We start from the raw sequence: 20,947 nt of genomic DNA, 5'->3' as shown, positions 1-20,947 counted from the left end.
CAGCACAGTCACATATATATTTTCTTTCTTTATTCGTCTCATGCACCCACACACTTTCTTTCTCTTTCTTCCATGAGGGTTCTGTGTTGACTCTTCACTGAACCATCTCATTTCATCCTCACGGTAAGTTCATGAGAGATGTTGGTAACAATCCCCATTCCCCTAATATGAACACTGACTCTAAAAGAGCAGAGATGCTTTAGTGAAGATCACCTAGCTAGTGTGTGTCTGAGCCTGGATTTGAACCCACCCTGTTTGCTCCAGTTGCTTTAGCTCTACACTCTACCCTTGTGTCAATCAGAGAAGAGCCAACCCGGCAGGCAAAAGGAAGAAGGAAACTGACAGCAACTGATATCTTGCATCTGTGTGGCAGATTCTAAGCTCTTTAAAGAGTGAACGTTCTTTGTCCATCTTCTCACCATGTGATTAGTGGGCTGGCTGGACCATCTCTGGGCTGCCTTGGCTCTCTCCTATCCTGCTAAGAGACTCCTTCCATTTTCCAGAAACTTGGAGGAAAGACTAAAAAGTTTGAGGAGAAAGGGAGGTGGTTGAGTGCCTCCCTAGAGTTCACTCCTAGTCATGGGAGGGAGCCAGAGCAAATGGCTGAACATTATTGCATCTGGCTAATGATTATGTGGGCTTATTCAGTGGCTCAGTGGTAAAGGATCTTCCTGCAATTCAGGAGTCGCAGAAAACGCAGGTTCAATCTCTGGGTTGGGAAGATCCTCTGGAGGAGGGTATTAGCAACCCACTCCAGTATTCTTACCTGGAAAATCCCATGAGCAGAGGAGCCTGGAGGGCTATAGTCCATGGGGTCACATAGAGTCAGGCACAAACGAAACCACTTAGTATGCATGCAGGCAGTGATCAGGTGCATTGCATCCTTTTCTATAAGATCATTGATATCTAATTGTTTAAGCAGAGATGATGGAGAACTGAAGGAAGCCGTTGTATCTTAGGAGTGGAGGTGACCAGATCTTTATCGTAAATTGACTCGGCCATCTCACATCACTGTTTCACAAAGTAGAAATATAGGGGACATCCATTAAAATGTAGAAATGGAAAGTTTTCCAAATGGAGAGCTGCTGGGAGCCTGGGAGCAGCTCTGCACGCAGGGTGCTCTTGGTGTCCCCCTCTGGAGGAGTGCTGGGTAGCATGATGATCATGCACAGCCCATGGGCCTCTTTGGCACAGCCGCCTGCTGTGTGCTGTCCCTTCACATGGACAGCTGAGCCCAGCTCCCTTTGGTGATACAGTCCAGATTGCTCAGCATAGTTTTGTCCTGATGCAGTCAAGGGAAATTAGTTAACTGCAAGCTTGGATGATGCCACTAACAAGCTGGCAGGGGTTCAGAAGAGCAGATTCCTCCATTGTGGCCGCGACTTGTACAGTGACAGTGAGCATGGTTTTGATTACTGCACATGTTCCTCCTTGATGAGGGCAAGAACTTCTTGGTCTTCTTTACTTGTAAGCCCCCACTGCAGCCCTCCACATATTCAGGCCTTTACATACCGAAGCAATTTCAGGTATTTTGCATTGTTGGATCTTCACAGGGGCCTGTGGAGGGTTAATAGAAGGTGAATTAGCACCTTATACATAAGAATCTGGGATCGGAGATGTTTAGTGACTTCCCCAAGGCCACACAGTTAGTGTATGACAAAGTCAGGACTTGGACCCAAGAGTTCTGACTCATGCCTCATCTCACACGCTAGTAAAGTAATGCTCAAAATTCTCCAATGCTCAGGCTTGAGCAATATGTGAACCATGAACTTCCAGATGTTCAAGCTGGTTTTAGAAAAGGCAGAGGAACCAGAGATCAAATTGCCAACATCTGCTGGATCATCAAAAAAGCAAGAGAATTCCAGAAAAACATCTATTTCTGCTTTACTGACTATGCCAAATCCTTTGACTATGTGGATCACAATAAACTGTGGAAAATTCTTCAAAAGATGGAAATACCAGACCACCTGACCTGCCTCTTGAGAAACCTATATGCAGGTCAGAAAGCAACAGTTAGAACTGGACATGGAACAACAGACTGGTTCCAAATAGGAAAAGGAGTACGTCAAGGCTGTATATTGTCACCCTGCTTATTTAACTTCTATGCAGAGTACATCATGAAAAACGCTGGACTGGAAGAAGCACAAGCTGGAATCAAGATTTCTGGGAGAAATATCAATAACCTCAGAGATGTAGATGACACCACCCTTATGGCAGAAAGTGAAGAGGAACTCAAAAGCCTCTTGATGAAAGTGAAAGAGGAGAGGGAAAAGTTGGCTTAAAGCTCAACATTCAGAAAATGAAGATCATGGCATCTGGTCCCATCACTTCATGGGAAATAGATGGGGAAACAGTAGAAACAGTGTCAGACTTTATTTTTCTGGGCTCCAAAATCACTGCAGATGGTGACTGCAGCCATGAAATTAAAAGACACTTACTCCTTGGAAGGAAAGTTATGACCAACCTAGATAGCATATTCAAAAGCAGAGACATTGCTTTGCCAACAAAGGTGTGTCTAGTCAAGGCTATGGTTTTTCCAGTGGTCATGTATGGATGTGAGAGCTGGACTGTGAAGAAGGCTGAGCGCTAAAGAATTGATGCTTTTGAACTGTGGTGTTGGAAAAGACTCTTGAGAGTCCCTTGGACTTCAAGGAGATCCAACCTGTCCATTCTAAAGATCAGCCCTGGAATTTCTTTGGAAGGAATGATGCTAAAGCTGAAACTCCAGCACTTTGGCTACCTCATGCATAGAGTTGACTCATTGGAAAAGACTCTGATGATGGGAGGGATTGAGGGCAGGAGGAGAAGGGGAGGACAGAGGATGAGATGGCTGGATGGCATCACCGACACGATGCACATGAGTTTGAGTGAACTCCGGGAGTTGGTGATAGACAGGGAGGCCTGTCGTGCTGCAATTCATGGGGTCGCAAAGAGTCGGACACGACTAAGTGACTGAACTGAACTCAAGAATCAATATGTGAATGTGTTTCAGGCAAAATATAAAATTTTACCTAGAAAAGTTTTCCCTGGAAATATAAAGTTTTACCTGGAAAACATAGTTGAAAAGTTTTGGGCTGTAAGTTACGGAACAACTGAATGAAAGTTGCTTCATTATGTAGACATCTCATAATCTCATGGAGAGGCCTCAAGGAGAGCAACTGCAGTTTGGTACAGTGGTTCAACAGTGTCACAAGGACCCACACTTGATCTGTCTTCCTGCTCTGTCTTTCTTGAGCTTGCTGTCCATTTTTAACCTTGTCAACTTTGGAACCTCATGGTTACAAAATAGCTGCTGCAGCTCCACAGTAGCATCCCAAGAGGGAAAGAAGGCAATGGATATAGAATTCTGAGTTTTCCTTTAGTGGAAAGGAAAAAAAGTTTATGGAAACTGCCCAGAAAACTTACCTCTTGTGTTTTATTGGCTAGGATTGGATTACTTGACCACTCCCAGTTGCAAGACATGTTATGAAGTTCTGTATCCAACAGAGGGGGACCAAATACCTGTGATTGACTAAGAATAATTATACTTCAAAAATAAAAGAAATTAAGCTTTAGGAATGGACATATCATCACATTAGACCAAATCAGTCAACAGAGGTTACTTCCCAGAGGAAGTAAGAATGAGGTGGCCCAGAGGATGAATAGACAGGCACCATTTGGGAGATGCCAAAGGAGAACTTCAGGCAGGAGGCCCAGTGGTGGAAGGCCTGAAGGTAAAGATGGGTCATCTCAGAGGACAGGAAGGGAATTAGGGCTCACCAGTGCTGAGTTTATGTGGCGAAGGCAATGGCACCCCACTCCAGTACTCTTGCCTGGAAAATCCCATGGACAGAGGAGCCTGGTGGGCTGTAGTCCGTGGGGTCACTAAGAGTCGGACATGACTGAGAAACTTCACTTTCACACACTGGAGAAGGAAATGGCAACCCACTCCGGTGTTCTTGCCTGGAGAATCCCAGGGATGGGGGAGCCTGGTGGGCTGCCGTCTATGGGGTCGCACAGAGTCGGACACGACTGAAGGGACAGCAGTGCTGAGTTTATGGGGGGGCGGCTAATGGGTGAAGATGACAGAAGGGTTAATGGGGCCAAGTGTCCAGAGCCCTGCCAAGCCCTAGGAATGTTCCTCTGCAGAGCAAAGGGGAGCTCTGAATTGCATTGACAAGAGAGGGTATGATTAGATTTGTGTTTTGAAATGTTCCAGTCTAGCTACAGTGCAGAGTACCATGCTTGATGAGAAAAATTAAAATAAGAACACTCAAATATTTTCTTCCAAGTTTTGAGCTTTGGACAAAAACAAAGCTTTATTATCTGGGTATTCTGGAATCAAAATGATTCCTGGCATTGGTTTATGTGGACAGTGGTGTCACTACACGTGTATACTGCTCTGACTAATACCAAAAAGCCTCCTATAGGGGAACATCAAGATCTCTGCTTTCCAACCTTCTGTCATCACTCATACGTGACCTGCATATGGGTTCCGTGGCTCCATGAAACCAAAGGCAGGAGCTAGAGTCATATCCACCCAAGTCTTGAACACTATTTAGATCTCAGCTGGACCACGTGCTATCAGCCATACCCTAGGAACCCCTGTGTTTGGAGTCACCCCTGAAGGATTATCAGTTACCTGTGTACACTCTGGTCACTGTCATCTACCAACATGTGCTCTACAAGTTCCCCACTCAAACAAGAAATGAATAAAGTCTGTCTTTGTACTTAAACACAATTTTTTAAACAGGACCACCAACTGATAAAGTCACCTTACAGAAACGAATTGAGCCTGTGATCATGCTGCTTTTTTGTTTGTATGTGTTATCTTTAAATTATCGAGTACCCTTCATATGCTTAATTGTTTACTTTTGACTGTTTCTCCCCTTTGCAGTATAATGAGGAGCTTCACTACGTGGAACCATGCCTGAATGGGACATTGGTGCAAGCTGATAGGACAAACAAAGAGGTAAGGCCTACTGCTGGGCAGGTGCCTGGCACACCCACTCCCTCACAGTGATCGCTTGCAATAATTCTGTCCTAGATTTTAGAAACTCATCAAATGTACTGCCCTTTCATTGAGGGCCTTGGAACCCAAGTGTGTAGAACACTTATGAAGAGACCTAAGTAAAATCATGGCAGTGAAATATATTGAGTTATGCTCACTGGTTATGAAGCATTCACATTGATTTTCTCTTTCTTTTGCTCTAAGCACAACCTGTGTTGTGCTTTTCACCCATATTGACACCATTGAAAGCATACAGCTGTTGATGAGATTTCAATGAAAATTGAACCCACTTGCTACATCTCTTCTTGCACTTAGTAAAAGTGATTAAGTAACTGTTGGGAAATATTGGGGTAACTTCCTGGATTAGAAGGTAAGTGTTGCAAGGATAGGGACTACGTTACTCTTGACTGTATCCTTAATGCTCTGAGCATTGCCTGCTCCATAAATATATTGTCGGAAACAAAATAAAGGTATGTTAATTGAATAAAAGTTTCCTTTACGATTGGAGCATTCCTGGAGAATTTCCAAGATGCATTTCTATGAAAGTCGGTTTTCCTTTGCCCTTTAAATATGCCAGTGCCACCGTCACAGCCATCGCGTGACCTCCGCAGGGCCAGCTGACAATTTAGGTCAAAAGTGTAGCTGTGGCTGCAAAAATATCACACCTCCTGGGACTCAACACTGCCATTACTCACTTTATTTGGTTGTACGTGCTATGTGGATACAATAAAATAATGCTCCTCCCTTAGAGAGCAGGTATGGCTTAGGCAGTGGGCAAGGTAGCACTCTGTGACGTTCTATGCATGTGCTAGGAAGAACCGCTGGCCCAGATGGGGAGGGAGTGCCATTGGTGCTATGCTAGATGCAGGGAGTAGAAGTGTGGGCATCGCTGAGGGAGTGAGCCTAGAGGATTGGGAGAAATTCAGTACAACTGGAACACAGAGTGAGAGGAGAAGGTATACCAGAGTTAATATCCAACCTTCAGTCTGAGGGAGAAGCACACTATAATAAGCTTTGCTTTTAGGAAAGAGAAGGAAGTACCTTGTAGTTCAAAGAACAAGTGTATCCAGGGACTGTTTGTTTATGGTTATTTTTTAGGGTAACGTAGGAAAAAATACGGAGAAGGCAATGGCACCCCACTCCAGTACTCTTGCCTGGAAAATCCCATGGATGGAGGAGCCTAGTAGGCTGCAGTCCATGGGGTCGCTCAGAGCCGGACACGACTGAGCGACTTCACTTTCACTTTTCACGTTCATGCATTGGAGAAGGAAATGGCAACCCACTCCAGTGTTCTTGCCTGGAGAATCCCAGGGATGGGGGAGCCTGGTGGGCTGCCATCTATGGGGTTGCACAGAGTTGGACACGACTGAAGCGACTTAGCAGCAGCAGCAGCAGGAAAAAATAAACTTACAGCCAAATTTCTCTAGGGACTTTCTCTTTTGTTGGCCATTGCCTGGGTCTAGAGTTCACCCGCTTACCAATTTTGTAGCACTGGAAGATCTTCCAGAGTCTTAAGAAGGTGTCCAGTGATGGTGCTTGCAACAATAAATAGAAAAGATGCTTAAAATGCTTCCTTCAGGTGGATTCCTAAATGTACACAGGCAGTGTGATGTTTGGAGATATGAAGTCTTATGAATGAAAAAATTATTAGAGAATGTGAGAAAAGAACTTCACTTAAAATTGCCTTTGAACGTTTGAATGTTGACATTTGAAGTAGTTTTTATTAAAATTAACCCAGACTTTTGATTCTGCCAGTACAGAGTAGCCATATTTTAATTAGATCCCTCCCCTTGCAACTGAAAAACCGTGGCAATAACACCACCAATGAATATAGGAAGACATGCAAGGCAGAAAAAAAGTGAACTCCCAGTCTTAAAGACATGAAGACAAGTTCCCTGGGTTTCTTATTGATTCCCATGTACCCCAAATAGAGAACTGCAGAAGTTTCCTGCCTGTGCCCAAAACAGGTACTGACAAAAATCACACAAACAGAAGCCAGTATTAATAAGAATCAGATGTTGAAATTTAAATTTAAAAAATAATGCTTTAAAAATTGAAATGTTTCAAAAGCAGTTAGGAATTCTCTTGAAATAAATGTAAACAATATAAAGTCTCAACAAAGAAATATAAATTATAAAAAAGAGCCAAATGGAAATTATAGAACTGAAAAATACAGTCACCAAAATAAAAAGCTCACTGGATCAGCTCAATTGGAGATGACAGAAGATAGAATCAGTAAACTTCAAGATAGATCAATAGAAATTATCCAGCCTGTGCAACAGAGAGAACATAGATTGGAATGAAATGACAAGAGTCTAAGGGACGCATGAGACAGCATTGGGCTAGCATTCATGTCATAAACATCTCAGGAGATGAGAGAGTGAGACTGGATAGATATTTAAAAATATATTGGCTGAAAACTTCCCCAAATTAGTGCATGTTCAAGAGGCTGAGCAAATTACAAATTGGATGAATCCAAGTAAATGCATGGGAAGACAGTATAATTAAATATAATCATGTGTGTGTATGTGTGTGTGTGAAGTCACCTCAGTTCAGTTCAGTTCAGTCGCTCAGTCGTGTCCAACTCTTTGCGACCCCATGGACTGCAGCACACCAGGCCTCCCTGTCCATCAACAACTCCTGGGGCTTATTCAAACTCATGTCCATCGCATCGGTGATGCCATCCAACCATCTCATCCTCTGTCGTCTCCTTCTCCTCCCACCTTCAATCTTTTCCAACATCAGGGTCTTTTCCAATGAGTCAGTTCTTCACATCAGGTGGTCAAAGTATTGGAGTTTCAGCTTCAGCATCAGTCCTTCCAATGAATATTCAAGACTGATGTCCATGTATTTAATTAATTGTTAATTAAAGTATATCAAACATATAGTTAAGATCCATTCCTTCACAAGAGTTATTTACATTTTGATAAATAGCTCTTCAAGCCTGAAGAGATTCATGACACTTGGAAATGATTATGTAACAGTATAAATTTTACAGACAGGTATTGGAAGAAAATAAGGAGATAGATCTACTTCCTCAATTGTTGCCATTTTGCCTGCTACCTACTTACAATACCAGTTCTTCACATCAGGTGGCCAAAGTATTGGAGCTTCAGCTTCAGAATCAGTCCTTCCAATGAATATTCAGGACTGATTTCCTTTAGGTTGAACTGGTTGGATCTCCTTGTAGTCCAAGCGACTCTCAAGAGTCTTCTCCAACACCACAGTTGAAAAGCATCAATTCTTCAGTGCTCAGCTTTCTTTATGGTCCAACTCTCACATCCATACATGACTACTGGAAAAACCATAGCTTTGACTAGATGGAACTCTGTTGGCAAAGTAATGTCTCTGTTTTTTAATATGCTGTCTAGGTTGGTCATAACTTTTCATCCAAGGAGCAAGTGTCTTTTAATTTCATGGCTGCAGTCACCATCTGCAGTGATTTTGGAGCCCAAGAAAATAAAGTCTGTTGCTGTTTCTACTGTTTCCCTGTCTATTTGCCATGAAGTGATGGGACCAGATGCCATGATCTTCGTTTTCTGAATGTTGAGCTTTAAGCCAACTTTTTACTCTCCTTTTTCACTCTCATCAAGAGGCTGTTTAAATCTTCTTCACTTTCTGCCATAAGGGTGGTGTCATCTACATCTCTGAGATTATTGATATTTCTCCTGGCAATCTTGATTCCAGCTTGTGCTTCATCCAGCCCAGCATTTCTCATAATGTACTCTGCATATAAGTTAAATAAGCAGGGTGACAATATACAGCCTTGATGTGCTCCATTCCCTATTTGGAACTAGTCTGTTGTTCCATGTCCAGTTCTAACTGTTGCTTCTTGACCTATATACAGATTTCTCAGGAGGCAGGTTGGGTGGTCTGTATTCCCATGTCTTGAAGCATTTGCCACAGTTTGTTGTGATCCACACAGTCAAAGGCCTTGGCATAGTCGATAAAGCAGAAATAGATGTTTTTCTCTCAAGTCACCTCAGTCGTGTCTCTTTGTGACCCCGTGGACTGTAGCCCACCAGGCTCCACTGTCCATGGAATTTTTGAGGCAAGAATACTGAAGTGTATTACCATTTCCTTCTCCAGAAGATCTTCCCCATCCAGGGATCCTACATAAGGGAAAAAAAGTGAAATCTGCCAGAGAGAAAGGACATATTATGTAAAATAACAATTTGAATAACAGCAGATTTTTCATATGAAATCATGGAGACCGGAGGGAATTGCCATAGCATTTTTCAAATATTGAAAGAAGTGCACTGTCCACCAGTATTCTATATTCAGTGAAAAAAATTGTTCATGAATGGAGGAATAAAGACATGTTCAGATGAAGGAAAACTATGAGAATTTTCTTGCCAGCAAACCTGCCATTAGAGATTAGAGAATTTCTCCAAGCAGAAAGGAAATAACAGAAAAAAAGCTTGAAGCTTCAGAAAGGAAAGAATTGGTTAAATATAGGAGTAAGTATAATATAGTATCTTAATTCTCAGGAGATTTAAAAAAAGTTTTTATTGAAGTTCCCAGGTGGCTCTGTGGTTAGGAATCCACCTGTCAAGCAGGAGATGTGGGTTCAGGATCCCGGAGTTGGGAAGATCCCCTGTTGAAGGAAATGGCCAGTATTCTTGCCTGGGAAATCCCATGGAGAGAGGATTCAGGTGGGCTACAGTCTGTGGGGTCACAAAAGAGTTAGATATGACTTAGCAACTAAACAACAATAACAACAGTTGATTTACAAAGTTTTAATTTCTGCTGTACAGCAAAGTGACTTAGTTATACATATATATATGTGTGTGTGTGTGTGTGTGTGTGTATATATATATGAAAACTTTTCCACTATAGTTTACTCACAGGATTTTTGAATTATAGTTCCCTGTGCTATACAGTAGGACTTTGCTATTTATCCATCCTATATATAATAGTTTGCATCTACTAATCCCACACTCCCAATCCTTCCCTCTCCCATCCCCCTCTCCTTTGATAACTACAAATCTGTTCTCTAAGTCTGTAAGCCTGTTTTTCTTTTGTAGATAAGTTCATTTGTATCGTATTATAGATTTCACAAATGATATCACATGGTATTTGTCTTTGTCTTTCTTTTTTAAATTTTATTTATTTATTTAGGCTGCCCTGGGTCTTTGTTGCTTTCTCTGGTTGTGGTGAGGGGGGCTACTCTTTGTTGTGGTGTGTGAGCTTCTCATTGCGGTGGGTTCTCTTGTTGCAGAGCACAGGCTCTAGGCACACAGGCTCAGTAGTTGCCCTGTGGCATGTGAGATCTTCCTGGACCAGGGATCAAAACCTATGTCCCCTGCCTCAGCAGGCAGATTCTTAACCACTGGACCATCAGGAAAGTCCCTTGTCTTTCTCTTTCTGACTTACTTTGCTTAGTATGATAATCTCTAGGTCCACCCATGTTGCTGTAAATGCCATTATTTCATTATTTTTAATGGCGAATAACAGTTTTGTGTGAGTGTATCACATCTTCTTCATCCATTCATCTGTCAATGGACATTTAGGTTGTTTCCCTGTCTTGGCTATTGTAAGCAGTCTTGCTACGAACAAAGGGTGCATGTATCTTTTCAAATTATACTTTTATCTGGGTATATGTCCAGGGGTAGGATTGCTGGATCGTATGGCAACTCAGTTTTTAGTTTTTGAGAAACCTCCATATTGTTATTTATAGTGGCTGTTCCAGTTTACATTCCCACAAACAGTGTGAGAGGGTTCCCTTTCTCCACACCTTCCAAGATTCTCAAATCATATTTGATAGTTGAAACAAGAATTATAGCTTCATCTGATGTGGTACCCAAAATCTGTTGAGGAAATTCTTTTTTTTTTTTTTTTTTTTTTTTTGGTTGAGGAAATTCTTAAGACAGTTAATTTTGCAAGTGTGGAAGGTAAAGGAACCTAATTAGAAATAAGATTTCTACATTTCACTGGAAGTAGTAAATGCCGATATCAATAAAATGTGATAAATTGCATTTTTATATTATAGTACCTAGAGCAACCATTGTGAAAACAATAAAATGAGGAATACTTAAAAAGTAATTAAAATTAATAAATAAATAAATTGCATTTTCAGGGGGCAAGAAACCAGATGTGAATAAATAAATAAATTGCATTTTCAGGGGGCAAGAAACTGGATGTGAATATTGACCTGTCAAATTTTTCATGCTTTGGTGAAATTCAGAAGATGGTATTCTAATCTTAACATATGCCTTGCACAAATATTGTTATGTTGTATTTTGTATTGCAAAAGTGAGCTGCTTCTTTTAGGAAAATCAAAAGGTTTATATTTATATCTCAAAATGCTAATTAGTTATTTTTCTTAAAGTAGCTCAGAAAAATGTAAGAAAAGAGAATTAGAGATGAGAAATTAAGAAAAAATGGGCAGGTAAAAAAGATAAAAAGGAAGACTCAATCTCTAACATATCACTGGTTATTTTAAACATGAATGGTCTGCTGCTAAGCTGCTAAGTCACTTCAGTTATGTCTGACTCTGTGCGACCCCATAGACAGCAGCCCATCAGGCTCCCCCGTCCCTGGGATTCTCCAGGCAAGAACACTGGAGTGGGTTGCCATTTCCTTCTCCAATGTGAATGGTCTAGGCACACCAATTAAAAGATAGAGATTGGCCAAGTAGATCTGAAAAAATATGAGCCAACCATATGCTTACTACAAGAAATTTGCTTCTAATACATTTTACTTGTTATAAGTAAAATGATGGGAAAAGATACAGTATGCAAGCTTTAAAAGAAATGTAAGTGGTTATATTAATATAGTCATCTTCAGAGCAAAGAAAAATACTAGAGACAAAGAGGGGCAGTATATAATGATAAGTGTCAATCCACCAGGAAGAAAGAATGATTTTAAGTATGTTTGGACCAAACTATGGAGTTTCAAAACACATGAAGCAAAAATTAAGTGTTGAGAGTAGAAATAGAAAAACTTACAGTTATAATTGGGGACTTGTACACTTCACATTTGTGAATTGCTAGACTATTAAACTGAAAATCATCAGGGATATGGAGGAACTGAGCAACACTATCAATCTATAAGATCTAGCTACCATTCATTGCATTCTTTACCCAACAACAGTCCAATGTATATTCTTTCAAATAAGCATTGAACATTAGCCAGGATAAAAGAGATCCTGAGAATTCCCTCATGGTCCATTTGTCCTTTGTAGAAGGAAATGGCAACCTACTCCAGTATTCTTGCTTGGAGAATCCTGTGGACAGAGGACCTTGGCGGGCTCAGCCCATAGGGTAGCAAAGAGTTGGACACGACTGAAGTGACTTAGAACGCACTGCCCGCAGTTAAGACTCTGGGCTTCTGGGACTTTCCTGAAAATTCAGGGGTTAAGACTCCATGCTTCCAATGCAGGGAATGTGGGTTCAACCCCTGTCAGGGAACTAAGATCTTACATGCCATGGGGCATGGCCAAAACTCAAAAGGTAAAAGACTCTGTACTTCCACTGCTGGGGGCCCGGGTTCAGTCCCTGGTTAGGGAACTAGGATCCCACATGCCACACAGCCAAAAAAGTAGGAGAAATGATAGACCTTGGGTCATAATACAAACCTCAGCAAGTGTAAGAGTTAAAATGATGCAGAGTATTTTTTATTATTATAATGGAATCAAATTAGAAATCATTAGCATAAAGACATCAGAAAAATCTCTATAAACATTTCTAAATTAAACAATATACTGCTAACTAATTCATGGGTCACAGAGAACATCTTGGAGGTGATTTTTAAAATGTAAAGCTGAATGAAAATGAAAAGACAATGTATCAAAATGTGTGGGACAAAGCTATAACAGCATCCAGAGGGAAATTTATAGCACTGAATTCTTACATTAAAGAGGAATGCCTCACAATAATAATTTAACTTTTACTGAAAGAAACTAGAAAAAGGAGAGCAAAATAAACCCAAAGCAAACAGAAGGAAAGAAATAATAAAGAGCAAAAATATTCTGCCAGGAGACCCAGATTTGATCTCTGGGACGGGACAATCCCCTGGAGAAGGAAATGGCAACCCACTCCAATATTCTTACCTGGGAAGTCCCATGGACAGAGGAGCCCAGCGGGCTGCAAAAGAGTCAGACACGACTCAGTGTCTAAACAACAACAACAGAAATCAATTACAGGTATACCTCATTTTATTTTGCTTCAATTTGTTGCACTTTGTAATAATATTGCAGTTTTAGTAACCCTGCATCAAGAAAGTGTTGGCACTGTTTTTACAACAGTTATGGTGATCTGTGATCAGTGATCTTTGATATTAGTAATCTAATTGTTTTGTGATGCTACAAACTGGACCCACTTAAGACGGTGAACTTAACATTGTCAGTTAAGTTTACTGAACAAAACATTGATCAGTAAATGTTTTGTGAAAGTCACACAGTTGTGTCTGACTCTTTGCGACCCCATGGACTGTACAGTCCACGAAATTCTCCAGGCCAGAATACTGGAGTGCATATCCTTTCCCTTCTCCAGGGGATCTTGCCAACCCAGGGATCAAACCAAGGTCTCCCTCATTGCAGGCAGATTCTTTACCAGCTGAGCCACAAGGGAAGCCCAAATGTTTTGTGGTTTAGTGCAGTTTCAGCAAGGTTTTTGTAGACATAGACAAGGAGATTCTAAAGTTTGCACAGAAAGGCCCTAACATAATGAACAGTCTTGAAAAGGAAGGAAGGAAGAGTCATCCCCACTGTCCTCAGTGCCTCCCCTGTGTATCTTCTGTAGACTTTGATTCTGCAAGGTCAGGTGCCTATTCTGGATCCATAATTGCATCTCCAGTGGGTGGAACAGTCTAACCAGCAGCCTAGTCTGGGTGTCTACAGCTGTGGGAACGAAGCAGGCCTGTGTTGGACAGATCTGCTTGGTTTTCCAGAATGAAAAGACTGGGCAACTAGGCCAGTACCTATAAGGTTGATGCTCAGTAGAAGTATGAATGAATGAATGGATGGATGGATGGATGGATAAATGAATGAATGGATAAGCTACCTGGGAGAGGATTCTCATTGAATAATTTTTCTTTCATTTCAATAGAAGATCCACAAAACGTTGAAAACCAAAGCATGAAATGAATTACATTTGAATATAATCAGAACATTCTGAACTTGATTGTGAATGAAATTATCTGATTCCAGGGTTGACATTCCTTACTACTCTGTCTAGTTCAGTCCAGTCCCCTGAATGGCAACTTTGATGCCATTTTCTCTTGTTCTTTTTGAAATAGGGATTGGGATTATGGCCTGTATAAACTGTGTATAACTGGCATTGTGCATACACATTGATGCTAGCCTTCCATCCTGTTAGTTCAGTAATTCTGACTAAAATGTGTCAAATCCTTTGGAATATTTCATTCTTCACTCAAAAACTCCATTTCCCTCCTGAGAAGTTCTCATGACAGTGAAATAACAGATTCTTTCTTACCTTGTCATCTGTGGACTGTTTCCCTGATGGCCACTGAAATGCTACTTGCAGGTAATGAAAGGGCTTCTACAAGGTGACACCTGGGATTTTTACGTTATGTACTTTTAGTCCATTGACAGCTAACTCTGGTTTCCAAATATTTAGATGACCTCCTAAAAAATCAAAACTGGATAATTTTAATTAAAGCAGTATTTGATAAAATTCACTTTAGAAATTTAAAAGAGGAATGAGAGCATCTTGATGTCTTGAAATAAAAGAAAATGTTATAGCAAAAACACTGGCCTTGGACAGACTGAATAGTCTTGTTTCACAGATCTCCTGAGATTTTGCTTGACACGGCCCATGACACATCATTCCTGAACAAGTGATCTTGAGGTTCTATTAAGCTTTTGTCTTTTAAAGGCATTGTTTACTGTCTAGAAAGAATTTTCTTTTGCTGCGTTATGTACGAAATAACTGAAATATTTTTCTTTAAGGAAAGAGAAACCATGACAAATTGGGTGAGCCTGGAGTTTAAATATAACATTCAAATGAGTAAATTCTTGTCCTGATCTACTTCAGGCCTTCTGAACCATTCATCAGACCTTAAAATGAACCTCCTATGGTCTCTCTCCGGAATGGGAAGGAAGATTAGTGATATGGTTTTTCTCTGGTTTTATAATGAAGATGTTCTGAAATCCACTGAATTTCATGGCTCTGTTTAAGATGCATTTCTATTTATTTCTAAATCAACTGATCTTAGAAACCCATGTCACTCTCATCTTTCTCCAAAGTTTTTATCTTTTCCCGTGGGATCAGGAGACACTGAACTTATGTGAATTAACAAAAATACACATCAGAGTTGCTGAATTTTCCCTAGTATTGTTTCTGTCAGCCTGAACTTTGTCAAAAGAGGTATCCTGGATTCTGAAACTTCCCACTTATCATGGCTTTATGGGCATCCAGTGAACAAGTGAGTGTCCGTTGTACAAATTTGCCAATGTTATGGGAGTGAGGGGTATGTTATGAACAGTAAGTACAAAGTAACCCTGCTGCCCAAACACCAAGGGAGAGAAAATTGCAGAGTAAACACACACTAAGCCAGTTTTATTCAATTCAGAGTTAATAAAAGGTAGTAAGAATTGCATTGCTTTTAAAAATATCATAGTACATTAAAATCCAGAGAAAATTTCAAAATAATTTAAATGGAAGCAAACATTTTTAGATGTAGTGTAACTTAACACAGTGCAACTCTAAACAAGAATAAGGTAGGTTATGTATTTTACCACGAAAGACTGGCTGTGGTCTAGTCTATAGTTAGGCGAACTACAAGCATGATGTTGAATAGCAGACCTCTAGAACTTGTCTTGAAATGCTGAACTATTGGTCCCCTCCTTATTGTCTTCCATCCCATGCCTCTCATTTATCTATCCATTTTCTTCTCTTGCTATTATGACATTTACCCCCACTCCTGTTCTCCATCATCTCTTTCTCTCCCTCCCTCCTTCCTTCCCTCTTTCTTTCCTGTTCTAGTCATATTAAAATCTCTGTAGCCTAGAAGTCAGTGTGAACCCTCTAAAGCCTTACATATGTTCCGTTTTCCATCTGGAACATACAGATTTTTTTTTCCTTCCTATTCTCCCGCATCTCTTGTGCCCAGTTAACTTTTTCACCGTCTGACGTCAGATAAAATAACAGTGCCCTTTGTGGTTTCCCCATGAGGCCATGTGGTGATCTGGCTTCTCTCTTCCCTTCCCAGTGGCCAGAGTCTTCTTGATGGTGTGTATTCGCTACTGTTTCTATTGCATGCAGCGTAGGGCCAGGCCATCCATAAAGAGCACTGAATGGAGGTAGCACTTGATTCATCAGATCAAGTCAGTCTCCTGATCAAAGCCCTTCCAGGACTTCCTATTCCACCTAAAATGAAACCTAACCTCCTTTATAGTGAGTGCAGTGCCTCCTGACCATCATGTGCTCTTTCTTCATCCACTCAGGGCATGGAGTAGATTTCTTTGTCATCACACTCTACACCATGCCCATTACCACCTCAGTAGGGCCTCAGCACCAACTCCTCCTCCTAGAAGAAGCATTCATTTTTGGTTAGATCTTAGTCCAGAGGTCACCTTCTCTGACCCGTCCTCCATGTAACCTTACTCTGACACATGTGAGCCCTTGTGACAGATGTTCCTTTCTTTTTATTTACTTGTTCATTTGTCTGTCACTCACTACCTGAAAGACCACTCTGTGGACACTCACACTCTGTGTTTGATCACTGCTGAATCTCTTATAAGGAGCCCTTGGCCAAGTGCTCAGATATTACTGACTAAACAGGTGAATGAATGGAGAAAGAAGTATTCATTTTCTCATCCTGCTATAGTTTAAAATGAAGTCTTAGGTCTTGAGAGTAAAAGAAAAAGCTGCTGCTGCTGCTGCTAAGTCACTTCAATCGTGTCTGACTCTGTGTGACCCCATAGACGGCAGCCCACCAGGCTCCCCCGTCCCTGGGATTCTCCAGGCAAGAATACTGGAGTGGGTTGCCATTTCCTTCTCCAATGCATGAAAGTGAAAAGTCAAAGTGAAGTCATTCAATCGTGTCCAACTCTTAGTGACCTCATGGACCGCAGCCTACCAGGCTCCTCTGTCCATAGGATTTTCCAGGCAAGAGCACTGGAGTGGGGTGCCATTACCTTCTCCAAATGAAAACAAATTGACAGCTGGAAAATGGAAACTGATAGCTTGATTTTGCAAGGAAAAAAGGCCAAAGCTGGTTTAGATGAAAACAGCTGAGAGTATATAAGCAACAGCTTGGAGTGTCTAGGATTTTGATAAAAGTTAGAGCAATATGCTTACATCTACCAGAGTTACTGTTTAGCATGACAGTGTTGAATTGTTGGGGTGAATTGAAGTTCAGATCAATAGTCTCTATTTTGGAGAGAGAAGTAGTATTAGAGGTAAAAATGCCTGATTGTTAAGAACCAAATTAATGTGGCTGTGAGTCTGGCCACAGTGAGCAGCTGTCAGGCAGTGTGTGCGTCACCTCACCTGTGTCACACAGGTGAGCATCCTCTGTCCCCTTCCTTCTTGTACTATCACATAGGATTCTGGGAAGGTTTAATGGGAGAACGGCGTTAAGGTGTTTTGCAGGGCCAGCATCTTAACAAATTTGAGTAATTGATAATTTACTTAAGTAATAATGATTATTAATGATTTGTTTAGTTTTTCTACCCCACATTTTAACATATAGAAAGATAGAGTATATAAGGAATAAACTGCGGTTCTCAGAACAAGCGACTTCCTATAGCATCTCCCCCAGAGCAACCGCCCTTCTGCATGAAATTCTCATGTTCATACATACCACCAAGCTTATCCACCTTTTGATATTTTTAATGGGAACACTCAAACGGTTAAGCTAGAATGTGCTGTCCAGGATTTCACAAATATTTAGTCAACAATCATGGGAATTGTACCTTGCCAAGTGGCATGGAAACAGGTCAGCATTTGGAGGCAGACATATGGGCTGGGGCATCATCGTAAATAGAGCAACCCAAGCTGGAATCAAGATTGCTGGGAAAAATATCAATAACCTCGGATATGCAGATGACACCACCCTTATGGCAGAAAGTGAAGAGGAACTAAAAAGCCTCTTGATGAAAGTGAAAGTGGAGAGTGAAAAAGTTGGCTTAAAGCTCAACATTCAGAAAACAAAGATCATGGCATCCGGTCCCACCACTTCATGGCAAATAGACAGGGAAACAGTGGAAAGAGTGTCAGACTTTATTTTTCTGAGCTCCAAAATCACTACAGATGGTGACTGCAGCCATGAAATTAAAAGACGCTTACTCCTTGGAAGGAAAGTTATGACCAACCTAGATAGCATATTCAAAAGCAGAGACATTACTTTGCCAACAAAGGTCCGTCTAGTCAAGGCTATGGTTTTTCTTGTGGTCATGTATGGATGTGAGAGTTGGACTGTGAAGAAAGCTGAGCGCCGAAGAATTGATGCTTTTGAACTGTGGTGTTGGAGAAGACTCTTGAGAGTCCCTTGGACTGCAAGGAGATCCAACCAGTCCATTCTGAAGGAGATCAGCCCTGGGATTTCTTTGAAGGGAATGATGCTAAAGCTAAAACTCCAGTCTTTGGCCACCTCATGCAAAGAGTTGACTCATTAGAAAAGACTCTGATGCTGGGAGGGATTGGGGGCAGGAGGAGAAGGGGAGGACAGAGGATGAGATGGCTGGATGGCATCACTGACTTGATGGATGTGAGTCTGAGTGAACTCCGGGAGTTGGTGATGGACAGGGAGGTCTGGTGTGCTGCCATTCATGGGGTCGAAAAGAGTCGGACACGACTGAGTGACTGATCTGATCTGAACTGAAGTTATTTTTATGTCAAGTGTCGCTGATGTGAAAATAGAAAAGAAAGTACAAATGGCCCGAGGTCCTGCAGCACACTGTAAAGCCCTGCCTGGTTGAGTGGCAGGTGCAGCCGCCTTAGCTATTGTGCTGTAAGCTACTAGAACATTGTGAATGTCAGGGTGATGGGAACCCAGCCATGCCTCCCTCACATATCAACACATCAGTTGTGACTCCTTAATTTCCAAAGCCTCATCTTCTCTCTCCTTCCACTTGATCATCGCTGATTCTGGGACAGGAAGTCTTACCCTGCAATCTCATATTTTATTTTGGACAAAATGAATCCAGAGCAACTTGATCAGAATAAAAAGCTATTATGAGCAACCTTATTAAATTGCTATTTTTGTAGGCAAAAAGTGGTCTGATAGTTCAGCATTTCACTTATTTATTATGGACAGTGCCTGTTAGCTGGGCTGCAACACTAGGTGTACCCCATTAGCATGTCTGCTCCCAATAGGTCATGCCGCTGATTCATTTAATCACTATTAATTGTATAAATTAACTGTACAGGAACCTAGATGCAAATAAAGTAACTAATAAGAAAAAAACAAAAAGAATCTGGCAGTCAGAACAATGGACTTTCATATGCAGATTACCCCAGCAGTGTGAAACATGGCCCTTCAGTCTGCTTTCTAATTAAGATTATTTCTGAGGGATTAAACCTCTTACTTTCGCCAGATTTGGTTAAAATGACCTATGAGAAACCCCTGAAAGTCTTAAAGCCGTGTGACTTCACTTTGTGATGTTCCTTAAGTCTGTGTGTGGATGTCAGGCCATCCAAGCATTAACTAGCACTCTGGCCACATGGGCAGAGCCCGCGGACAGTAGGGAGCTGCCAGGGTCTCTGCCTCAGCTGCCACCACTGAGCCTGGGGAGGACCATCCAGATGCCAGGCCCAGAGCCTCCACACTGCCTGCCAAGGCCCTGGCGGTGAAAGCCAGCTGGCACAGGCTGTGTGCAACCCTCGAGTTTGCGGCCAGTTAGTTGCCTGAAACACTTTGGAATCGGATTGGCACTAAAGGCATTTTTCAGGAAGGAGCTGTTATCTGACTTCAGTTCTGCATCGTCAATCATTGTCTGATGTAGCCTGTCCCTTCCCCAGGTGTGTGTGGGGGGAGGTACAATGGCACACTTGGTTAGAGGACTCAACAACTAACAGTAGGAAGCTTCTGCAGCTTTACTCCCTCCAGCCTAAGCCCCCTGAGCTGGCTTCACACATTGTGTGTGCCCTGTTGCTAATTCGAGAGCACTCCTCTCCATTAAAGGCATTCAGTGCACAAAGCGGAAGGTGTTTTTGCTTCTGTAGCTGCTCTTATCTTTAGAGAGAGATGTTCTTCCATCTGTAATACTTAAAAAGATTTGCTTTAAGTCTAGCAGATTTCTAGAGTATTTGCTGTAAACTCTTACTGGATTGAGCTGGATTGACCTCATTTAGCAGCTCGCTGGATCTTGGAGGGGAGTATCTAGCACAAATCAGTGTGCCTTGATTGAAACTGCTATCTCATGATAATACCACTAGGGAAGTCAGAAAGCTACATGCCTGGCTTTTTCTCAAGGACTGGTTTGGTTTTAGGGACTACAGACTGCCGAGTACCCAACATAATGGGATGTGCTGTGAGGCACCGAGGGAGCTAACTCATAAATGGAGCCTCCTGCTGTACTTGTTTTTTGCTTTCCTTCCTTGCCAGCTGCATAAGCCTTCCATACCCTGGCTTCACGGTGTGTACATCTAATGAGCCATGTGTGGAAGCTGCAGGTCTTAGAAGGGGCAGTTCACTGAGTGCAGCTCTGACACAAAGTCTGGAGCCCTCCCTGTCATTCTGCTCCCTGGATGCTGCTCTGGACCTCCTTTCCTAGAGGTTTCTTCACTTGGGACTCATTTTCCTTGATAATCAAATGTTTATCTATCTATTGTTTTTTGATGATGCCCAGATCGTGTGCCTGAGGTCTTACACTTGGTTTTGTGTGATCCAGAGTAGCTGACCAGAATCAATCACTCCAATTTTTATCATGGACACATCATGTTGGATGAGACTGGTCACATTTGGCTAAAAGCATTTCAACTTAAATAATTTTGAAATTCCTATTCTTGTCATCGGGGTGGTGAATGATTAAAACTTGGCAGCTAG

The 20,947-nt window shown here is 41.6% G+C and overlaps 1 protein-coding gene across 3 annotated transcripts in view; it reads left to right on the top strand.

The window, feature by feature from the left end:
• Nucleotides 1-20,947, top strand: part of CACNA2D3 (calcium voltage-gated channel auxiliary subunit alpha2delta 3) — a 909,107-nt gene that overhangs the window by 475,285 nt on the left and 412,875 nt on the right. For all 3 annotated transcript variants that reach the window (XM_025272778.3, XM_025272777.3, XM_044933476.2), the window contains exon 9: nt 4,877-4,951. In XM_025272778.3, the coding sequence (XP_025128563.3) occupies nt 4,877-4,951 (75 nt within the window). The remainder of the gene's footprint in view (nt 1-4,876; nt 4,952-20,947) is intronic.

Source organism: Bubalus bubalis, chromosome 21 (assembly GCF_019923935.1).
Source record: "Bubalus bubalis isolate 160015118507 breed Murrah chromosome 21, NDDB_SH_1, whole genome shotgun sequence".
Classification (NCBI taxonomy): domain Eukaryota; kingdom Metazoa; phylum Chordata; class Mammalia; order Artiodactyla; family Bovidae; genus Bubalus; species Bubalus bubalis.
The sequence above is the reverse complement of the archived record's forward strand: the minus strand, read 5'-3'. Positions and strand labels throughout refer to the sequence as shown.